Source organism: Amblyomma americanum, chromosome 9 (genome assembly GCF_052857255.1).
Source record: "Amblyomma americanum isolate KBUSLIRL-KWMA chromosome 9, ASM5285725v1, whole genome shotgun sequence".
NCBI lineage: Eukaryota > Metazoa > Arthropoda > Arachnida > Ixodida > Ixodidae > Amblyomma > Amblyomma americanum.
In genome coordinates, this window is record NC_135505.1 from 141,398,311 (window position 1) to 141,408,949 (window position 10,639).

The 10,639-nt window shown below is 47.4% G+C and overlaps 1 protein-coding gene across 1 annotated transcript in view; it reads right to left on the minus strand.

The window, feature by feature from the left end:
• The window catches only part of LOC144104648 (uncharacterized), a 34,077-nt gene extending 24,165 nt beyond the window's left edge, over positions 1-9,912 (minus strand). Inside the window, exon 1 of the mRNA XM_077637782.1 lies at positions 9,063-9,912. Within this exon, the coding sequence (XP_077493908.1) occupies positions 9,063-9,352 (290 nt within the window). The 5' untranslated portion in view covers positions 9,353-9,912. The remainder of the gene's footprint in view (positions 1-9,062) is intronic.
• Positions 9,913-10,639: the final 727 nt, after the last annotated feature.

Consider the following 10,639-nt stretch of genomic DNA (forward strand, 5'->3'; position numbering starts at 1 on the left):
TAGCCCAACAATCGCCTGCATGCACTGTGTAAATGCTAAATAAATAAACACAAGAAATCCTGTGGAAATCTGTACATGCAACCTCTGGCCCCATGGTGACCATACCTCTTTCATCGTCATCAGCCCGACTGCACCCACTGCAGGGCAAAGGCCTCTCCCATGTCTCTCCAATTAACCCTGTCCTGTGCCAGCTGCAGCCACCGTATCCCTGCAAACTTCTTAATAACATAAATCAGAACTTGCTGGCCATCCAAAAGGCTACCAGGTTGATAAACAAAAATTTGTTTCCAGAGTTTGAGCTCAAGCTGCCTTAAAACCTGCTGTGGCCAATACCTAAGCTACTGGGATTCCTTTACATGGGAAGTTTGAATACAGAATGTACAAAGTGGCAGCTTTACTAAATAAATTTGTTGTGTCCTAGGTTTCGGTTTCCGTTTGGTTCTACTTGGATTGGATTTGGCCTTGTCTATGTGCATCTGTACTTTGGATTGTCATGTGATCATTCCATACAAAAACCCATCCTGTCATTAATCATCTGGGCCCGCCGGATCAAGGCTCGGCGGGCCCTGTGTTGCCTCGGCAGCCTCCTGATGCATCATCGGTACCCCAGTCTTCAGGAGCTAGAACTCGCTTCCCCATTTCTTCACGGCCACCAGCTGGACAATCCATGTCGTCCCACCTCTACAGTGATGTGAGTGATTTACCTGTGAATAGGTGTGATGTGCCTTCTTGCACAAGTGCTCAGTGTTTAAGTGATTTATCTGTGGGCACGCAAGATGTACCTCCTGCCTTGCGTGCCCAGTGTTCAGTGCTGCCTGATGAAAGTGGGCCAGCCCCAGCTGTTCCGCCTAGGAACGGACGTCGACGGCAGCCTTCGGAACCTGGACTGAGGACGTCTCCTCAAGAATCCAGTTTTGGCATCGGAGCAACCAAGAACAAACACTCGCAAGCCATACTGGTTTAAGAACTTGTCTTGCATTCTTCTCCCTTATTTAAGAACAGGCATTGCATTTTTTCAATTCTTTGCATAACATAATTAATGAAATGCAACCGGGTATTTCACATGTATTTCAATGTCATTTCTGTCGTTCGCAGTTTCTCCTTCCCAGTAGCAATTGTTGGGAAGTGAATGTGATATATTTCTGTGCATAATATTATACGGATACTATGATATGACATGTTTCAATATTTCTGATAATTCTTTCATTGTGGTTTCAAGGTTATTTAGTATAATATTATAAGGTTGCATTCCTCAATAAGAACATTCTTCTAAGTGATATTCTAACGTGATAAAAATAATGCTCAACTATTCAGAAATGAGTACAGTTTTTCAGGCTACTATGCATATTTCCTTTTCTTCGTGCAGACAGATGCACTTTGTACTGTTTCATGTCAGACATTATATGTCATTGCAATCAGAGTCGTGTGACTACTTTAGAAGATGACTTGCTGTTCTCTTGTATGTTTATTCCGGTTTGATAGAATTGACCGATGTTCATGTGTGTATATTCCGGTTGAGTAAAGCTCGCCGATGTTCTACGGTCATGTGGACCTTTATTTTTCATTGAGTAGGATGTTTCTTACAGCCAATTAAAACTAGCCGATGTTCTAAGGTAACTTCATAAAAACAGCAAGAAGGAGCATTTTATAAGATACCATTTTATTTGGATGAAGGATTCACTGCTCATGGGGACGCCCATCAGCAGATTCCCGGGGGACCCTTAGGGAATAGACAATTCATCCAAACCTTAGTGATATCACGTGAGCTCCAGTGTCTGACATTACTAGTAGCCTTCAGTGACGCTGCCCTAGCAGCATTTGTTGAGCATTTCGACGATTTCAGCTTGCCATGCATTTGAGACCGCTCATTATTTCTAAAGATAAAAGGGGAGAAGATATATTTCGGATGGGTACATTCAATGTTTTCTATGAAGTGTTCATTATTCTTTACAGATATTCAGATGTTTTCAGGCATTCAGATGTTTTCACATATTCAGATGTTTTCAGATATTCAGTGGTTTGATGAAGTGCATTGTTTTGATAAAGTGTGAAATATTCGTTTTTGATGACGTGCGTTCATTGATTGTTCTTTCGGGATGAGGTATGAAATTTTGTTTTGGATTCAAAGCTTACATAGGAGTAAGCTAATTTCTGTGTTCAGATATTTGATCATGTTGTATTTGTATAACTTCATATTCAAAATTTTTCATTCAATTTCAAATTTTCACCAATGTTTGCTTTTCCCCGAAGGGAGGGAGTATGTTATGTCCTATGTTTCAGTTTCTGTTTGGTTCTACTTGGATTGGATTTGGCCTTGTCTATGTGCATCTTTACTTTGGATTGTCATGTGATCATTCCATATAAAAACCCATCCCGCCATTAATAAAACGTCATTCGTCATGTTTTGTTGAGTCTCGACTCACTTCTTGCAGCCGTCCAGACTGACACCACAAAATTAAGTCTATCTTCAAATGCAAAATACCAATGCCAGAAAAACTCAATTCACATCGTATATGCTTTGCAGGAGTGAAAGGATTTCTCAAGAGAGCCTGTTAATAATCTGCACTGCCATAAAAAGCTACAGGAAGCAGAAAAAGCAAGACTGAATTTTAAGAACATAAGCGAATTGAAGTCTTAAGAGGTACAGCTTAGCGAAAAAGATATTTCCTCGTTGTCTCCCCTTTTTTTTTTTCTGGCAGAAGAAGCATTTGTACCTGCAAGAACAACTAAAAAAGCTTCATTTCTATTAAAAAAAAGTTCCCTGTCCGATAGTGATCCCAAGCTACTTCCTTATCTTTTTCCTTTCCTTGGTAGGACAACCAAGGTGAAAAAAACCATTGGGAGCAATTGGACTTTCTAATTTTAATGCCCAATTGGTTCCAGTTGTGTATTTTGAACCAAATGGAACACCACAATTAGAGCTTTCAATTTGTCTTAAATAAACAACTGGAACCAATTGGAACATACAACTGGAAGCTCCAATTGGACCCAATGGTTTTTTTTTGGCTTGGGAAGTCAACAATAAAACTATAGTAAAAACACCAACTTGAAATAAGTTTGCAGCTCGGCTATCAATATCAAAAGCTGATTATGAGCGTGAGTTCAGTGGTTTAAGATTTTTCCAGCTGAAACAAGTTGGCGAGGAATGGCACTCTTAACCTTGCTTCAGTTATAAGAGCACTTTAAAACTGCTTTAAATGCGCAATATATTCAAAAGCCAAAGTCTCGCTAAGCTCCTGATCACAAGGAAGACTGCTTCAGGTGCAAATTGCAGAGGCATACCTAATTAAAGACCAATATAGGAAATGCTGGATCTGGAGGAAACAGATCTGCTTGGGTGTCTCGCCTCCCGAATGCGCCATGCCAAAAGCATATGACAAGAGATGCACATACTTTCGACATTCAGGTTAAGCACAGCATCAGAATGTAATTGCAGGAGACTTCCTTACTTTCTTCATAGAAAAATAAGAAAGGAGGAAGCGAACTATCCATGTCCTTGAACGAAGTTTTTATAAAAGTGATATCCTGAAAAAGGAAAAAGAGAAGGCTGATAACCATGACCTTCCCGTATTCATAAGGAGAAATAGCTGGTGAGAGCCAAGTATGGTCTTCCAACCAAGCCTAACCCCCAGGACACCCAACTAACATAATCGATTGCTGTCCAACTATATCCAGACTCAACGAGAAGCTAGGCGCAACAGCTCCCACCTCTCAAGCGGCCGAAACAACCAGCACGAAGCGGAGCGAGTGATAAGCTATCTGCACGCACTTCGCGCTTCCCGGTTTACTACGCCGTCAGAATTCCACCGCAAGGGACTTTCTCCACAACCGGAGAAGGAGGTGGAAGAACCACTTGAGAGGCACGAAGTATCTCAGCGTTGGCCTACAAAGCAGCCATTCCACTCTTCTTTGCCCTCCCATCTCTTTCCCCTCTCTCATATCCCTGACCAAGACCTTCGAGCACAGCAGGAAGGTATTACAACACACAAGGAAGTGCGAACCGCACGCCTCTCGCATCGCACCCTTATCGCCGCACTAACGCTCCTTTCACTTTTCTCCCCTGGCGTAACAACAACAACTGCTGCTCCTGCCAGCTTCCTGAAACAGCCACCTGAGGGGAGGGGGGGAGGTTTCGCCAAGCACAGCGGCGGCGCGCTTTGGGTCATCGCTTATTATTCCTTCAGTGTCGCCGCTGCCGGAGGCTGATGACGACAACGCTCTTTCTCCATTCTCCTTTGCAAACTCGTTGAGGAAGCAGTGCCAGCCGCACAGAAGGGAGAGGCAGTGTACGGAATCGCACATTTTTTTTTTCCTTTTTTTTGCTCATTACGCCTGTTTTTCAACTCTGGGCTCGTATTTTACGCTCCTAAGTGCCCTGGAGTGTTGCATGCGTGCCAACATTGGGGAGACACGCTATTTTTTGCGAGGTCATTGCAAAAGTGCTGAAGGAAGGATCACAAAGCAGAATTTGGTGGTTACTCGTGCGACTCCCCATAGCTTTTAAACTTGTTCTCATGTTATGTCCAAAGAGCAAGTTTTCTTTCCACTTATTATTAGTTCCCCAATTCAGGCACAAAGCAACTGGCAGTCTATCTTTCTTTTCATAAAAGAACTGACACTGGAAACAGTGGTCCACAAATGCTACAACTGTTTTTCACTCTCTTCAGAACCTGCACCTCCTCTCATTAAGACACCTGCTGTATGAGCACCCCCCTCCCCCAACTCTCCGCCACTGCAGCGCCCTGTCCCGGGGAAATCCCTTACCCTGCCCCACGCCTGGCCCGCAGGGGGGGGGGGGGGGGGGAGGAAAGCCAACAGGTAAGCGGCAAAAACCCTGACCCTGCTCTTAACTCCCTCTCCCACCTATAGGGGGGGAGAGCCGAGAAAATAACGTTATTTTTTGCCTTTCCCGGTAGCCTCCCCCCCCCCCCCCCCCCCCCTTCAAGTAGCAATTCAATCTCGACTCAAGGTTACACCCGCCGCCGCACAGAAGTGTGTGCCATCGTCGTCCACTCCTCGCGCAAACGCGTGCCAAGTTCCTCGGGACTGCCAGAAAGCGGCGTGCCAAGACGGCGCGATTAAAATGCGGCGTCTGCTGCTCTTCGCGTACGCACACCTGCTTGCCTATTCCACACAGCACGCTCACACTGAGAAAGTGGTTGGACCCCCCCCCCCCCTCCTCCTCCTCCCCTGCCTCCACCTACGGAGTCAACCGCCCTCCGCGCCTCTGGTGAATTTCCTGTTGACCTGACCATTTGAATCCTGTTGTTGCAATCGGTTCCCCTTCACAGCCGTTTCCGCGCACGTGGTTTATCGGGAGTGCGCGCTGGTTAGGCCTAGCAGGATCGAGCTAACTGGCGGCGGGTTCAGCACGTGGAAAGTACATAAAAGGACACTGCACAGCCCCTTCCTCACCCCAACTGGAGGAAAGAAAAAATAAAGACGGGCCGCCGCGCGCCGCCCGCCCGTGCCAAGATTTCTTCGAGGATGATAAAAAAGGGCAGAGCTTCTGCCACCACCACCACCACGTGCGGGAATGACGTCACGAATGCTAATCGGCACCAGAATATGTATAGTCAAGGCCACCACAGACAAACAGGGCAGGTCACAACAAGCCCACCTTTAGCTTAAAAAAGTGGGGAAAAAAAATTGTGAGGCTTATTTCTATGGTAATAAGCGATCATGGCATTCAACACACCAAACTAAAATGAATCGATCTCAGCCGTGCCGAGCCTTGCTTGTCGAAGGCGGAAGGAGCACAAGAGGCCATGAACATTATGCCCAGAGGCACGGAAGCATGTTGGCATGCATGTTAAGTTTACGCAAATGAGGCACAAAGTAAGGAACGCCCTACAGCTTTTCCCACCGTGGAAAACAGCTTCATGAAGCAACAGTGGTGACCGTAAGGAAAACCAGGAAGTACATAAGCCAAGAAAAGTATATTCAAGGGTGCAGCCATATTACACATATGGGACTTCCTGGATTAAGCAATGCCAAAACTGCTTTCTAGGCAGGTAATGCCAAAACTGCTTTCTAGGCGGCTAATGCCAGGCACGACCTCTCATGAAGTTCTCAAAGGTCTTCCCAGCAGTTGGCACCTCATTTCAACAAAGGATTAAAACCTGAATGGAGTGACAGTGCAGCGATTCAGTTCTGCTGAAAGATTTAGCAGCTGGTGCACTTAATTAACATGCACTTGTTGTTTGTATGGCGTCGGAAGGGTTGAAAAACCTGGCTCGACTATACTACTTCCCCCTTATTCGCAGAAATCCGATCCTTGTTATTTCCATCAATAAAGCAGGCCGGACAGCTTCTATGGTCAGCAGTTGCAGCTACTGTGTAAAGTCCTGGCTAATAGTGCTTGTCACCAGACCCTTTTTTGTGAGTGATCTCCAGATCAAGTTCGGCCATCATGAGCACTAATTGTTGCTGCAATGATTTCACACAGCTTTTTGGAAATTTGAGGGAATAATGGCCACAATCACACAAAGTAAAATGGGACATGTCCAACACAGCCATTACAATTCATTTAAACAGTTAGAGTTGCTTAGATGTTTCTCTGTTTCCTTCGTTTTTTTTTTTTATGTTGCCTAGCACTGCAATCATGGCTTATCAAGTGCTGCTCCTTACACCTCCGAAAATCTGCAACAGCCTCAACTGCACAGCTGCTTATGGCAAAAGCTGAGCATTTTTGCTGTGAGACAGTTACTGCGTCAATTTCTTTCCTCAAAACCAATTTTCACTTTTCCCTATGTAACAAAACAACTAAGCACTACCATTTGTAACAACAAGAAATGCATGTGACTTGAGTACAACAAATGTGCTACTAAACATCAATTTTTTTAAAGATTTCTTACAAGCCCAAGGGTAACAATCCTTAACAAGTTGTGCAAGTTGGAAGAGCAATAACTAACCATGGGACAATGAAACGAAGGAAAAAAAAGAAAAGACAGAACCATGCATCCATACAAGCAAGAAATGTCCCATGCACCGATTATTATCAGTATAATACACTATGTTCACAGAGAAAAATATTTGCAAAATATGAAGCAGAGTCGGGGGGAAAACTGCCAGGTTTTTTTTTTACAGTACACATCTGATGCAGCCATCCAAAAATCACTGGTGGTCAATTACCATATTATACAGAAAATGAGTCACAATGACAAATGAAAAAAGAGGTACTAAAGCATTGACGACAGATGAATATGTTAACCTGAGAGAAAGGTTGGCAAGTTTTGCGGAATCAGAAGCTAAATAATTTGCCACAAATATTCACGTGCCATTGGAGTAATGAAAATTCACACGCTGACAACAGAGTCAGAATTAAAGCATCAGGGAACTGCTCTAACAAGTTAGAGAAGCACCAGAACATATTTGAATCAATCGAATCATTCTACCTATATGAATAATTACGGAAGTATGTGCCTTCATCACGAAGCTTAGTTCAATGTGCTTATTCAAATAAGTGGCACTAATAGCTGCACTGAGAACTGTGAGCAAAATACACAGATGAAATGTGCTGTAATGGACACACAAGAAAATGAACCCCGAGCTGCTGAACATTGCAGTGGCTATCCCACGCCAAAACAGGATTAATACTCTGCGGAGCGAAGTTTGCACCGGAACACGACAAAAGTTACCGTCAACCGCGAGGCATATAAGGAAAAGAAACAGTCGACAGAAACGACCCTGAATACTAAACTGTGACTAACACCGCGGCGCACTGTTACTGCTCTCGAAGGCAACTATAAAGCGCAATGCGCAACATTCTGCAACTGTCACGTAGTCGAGATATTAAAATATTCAACAAAACCAACGCCGCAATGCGCGACCCGATGAAAACGCGGGGCAACAAAAAAAAAATGAATACACCGCGCGCTCGCTTCGAGAAACCACGTGGTCACGCCAGCGCCATGAAATCTTTGTTTCCGCGTTCAGTGCGCGTGCCGCAGAGCGCGCGTTGCGCCAGCAATTTCCAGTCGTCGCGATAATCGTTCGGGAGGGCTCGGCGCCATATATACCCTCACCGTCCCGTTTCTCCTCCTCCCTGACCGTAACCATGACCATGACACTCGATCGCGCAGGGACATAGGTGATAGCTGCGGCATCAGCCACGATTTCTGGCCGAAAAGCGGCGATGCAAGCGTGCAGCGGAAGGGAGAGAAAAACGAATGAAAGAGCAGACAAGAAAGAAACGCGGAACAGGGCGCATTCGGCGCCAAGCGCGTTTCCACGTGCTACTGAGTCAGCCCCCCCTCCGGACCATGTTTCGCAACTGGAATTCCAAAGCACGCGAGGCAACGCCAGGAACAGCTTCGCTGAGCTCGAGGCGTTTTCAACGGGCAAGTTCCGCCTCTCCTTTGCCCTTCTTTAGATCAGGGAGGGGTGCAAGAGGAGGCGGGGGTCCCACGAATGAATAACTTTAAAAAGCGAAATAAGAAAAACGAGAAAAACAAGCACGCCCTTCCCAGAAACAGAGTCAACGTGCATTTAAAGGAACATCGCCTGCCCCGAGAGACCGATTGAACCTGTAGGAGTTCCCTGTGGTGCTACTTAGAGCGAACGTTACTTATTTTGGGGGCTGGCGAAGAAGCGGTCAACGATCTACACTCGGCCCGAAAATGAAACAAAACAAAACCCGAGCGCGTCGATCATCGCGAAAAAGCGACGCGCACTGCGGAGTTGCTCACGTGCGCGCCAGAGAGAAGCTTGCACAGCGCGCGCGTTACTCCGGAACTGCATCCATTGCGCATCCCCGCTTCTCTTTTTCGCGCAATTTCTTTTTCCTCCCCGTAAGCGCACGGAGCAAAACACGAGGCCTCCCTGCAGCAAAACGCAATCGCACTTCCTGCTCGGGCGCTATCTACTGCGCGGCGAGGCAGCCAAGCCCGTAAACATTACGCAACACGCGGCAGCTCCCCTACTCACACGCCCTGTGACGCAAACCGGAATAGCTTTGCTTAGGGTATCCGCATTAAGCGGCGCGAAACGCGAACGCCAGAAGACGATGCCTGGCGCGGCGCAAATGGGCCGCGGAATGCGATCGTGCAGCGACTACTCACCCTTCCTGGACCCTCTTGAGCGTCTTGCTGGCGTCGCCGCAGTTGACGCAGCAAAGGACCAGGCCCGAATATTTGATGGCAGCGTCGATCTTGTCCTTCCTGCGACGGTTCTCCGCCTCGACGCTGCTAGAGTTCTTCACGCGGAAGATGTAGCGCGACTTCTTCTCGAAGCGCACAAACAGCTCGCTGAACTCCTCGAACGTCGAGAACTCGGTCCGATCGCCGAAAACGTCCAGAAACACGGCGGTCGTGTCGACGCGAACGACGCCGACGCCGTTCGCGCTCTCCATGTCCGATGGTCACCGACGACGCCACAACGGGCACGGCTGCTGCTAACCACAGTGCGCGCAGGGCGGCCGTCGATTAACATTTGGGCACGCGATGCGCGACCACAAAGTTTTGCCGACTTGGGGTGTGGGGAGAGAAAAATGAAAGAAAAAAAAGGGGCCTCGAACAACGCAACAACAAAGCCGCGCGCCCGAAACAAACTCCGCGGGAGAAGAACGCGCGCGAGTGATGCTTACGCCGTGGTGGTCGCACGCGCCACTGTGGTCAACACAGCACCACCACGCAATGCGCTGCCGCCGCCGCTACTACGACGACGTCGCGCAGCGCACGCGATGAGTCGGCCCGCCTTAGCAGTTCTCTGGGAAGCCGTCGTCGCCGCGGCGCTGGCCGCCTTGTTTACACACATCGCCGCGAGCACTGCGCCATGCTTCTCCGACGACTCGTCGCTCCTCCACTGGCGTTGTTGTAGCGCGGCAGCAGCCCGCCCGCGAGTCGCGCATAACGCACGCCCGACGACTGCACCTGTCAAGCAATCACAAGCAAAAAAGAGCAAAGCGGAAGGGTGGTGGGAAAGAAGGCGGGGAAAGACCTCCCCCATTTCCTCTAGAATCAGTGTTGCCAGCGGCTACTTCGAATATCTCGGCGCGCGCCGTCTCGAGACATGGTGGCGCGCGCGTGGTTTGCTGCCTAAACGCGGCGTTGCGACGCTTGCTGCGACGTTGCGTCGCTGCGACGCGAAGAGTTTTGCTGGCGACGCGACGCAGTCGCACGATTGCGCGCGTGAGTTGCGTCTTTTAGTCAATGCGTGTGACCGCGTTCTTTTCAGGCCCAACAAGCGGCTTTTTACATGTTTTGCGCGCGGATTTGATTGTTTCGTCACGGTAGCGCGCGCCGTCGCGTCGTTTGAACTTTCCGTAGCGCAGTCGTTCGAACAATGAATAATGGTGCACTTGCACTGAAAAAAAAAAAAACACCTGCCTCAATGATTGATACATGTTGATGTGGGTCGGGTCGCTTCGGAGTCAAGGGGTGACTTTGAAACAGCAAATAAATTCCTCAAATCGCATATGCTGGCACTTTTCTCTGTGATTTATTGTAGAGACTGTGCCGGCAGTGCTTTGGCTGACACTGTTTTCAGCGAAGTAGGAAAACAGAGAATCCAGATCGTTGATTTTTTCTGTTACGAATCGAATACTATCTATTAATTAGCTCGTGCAAAGAAATCAATACAAGCAAGTGGTGCTGATGCATGCAAGCACATGCAAGCGTCAAAAGTAATAAAAAAAAAC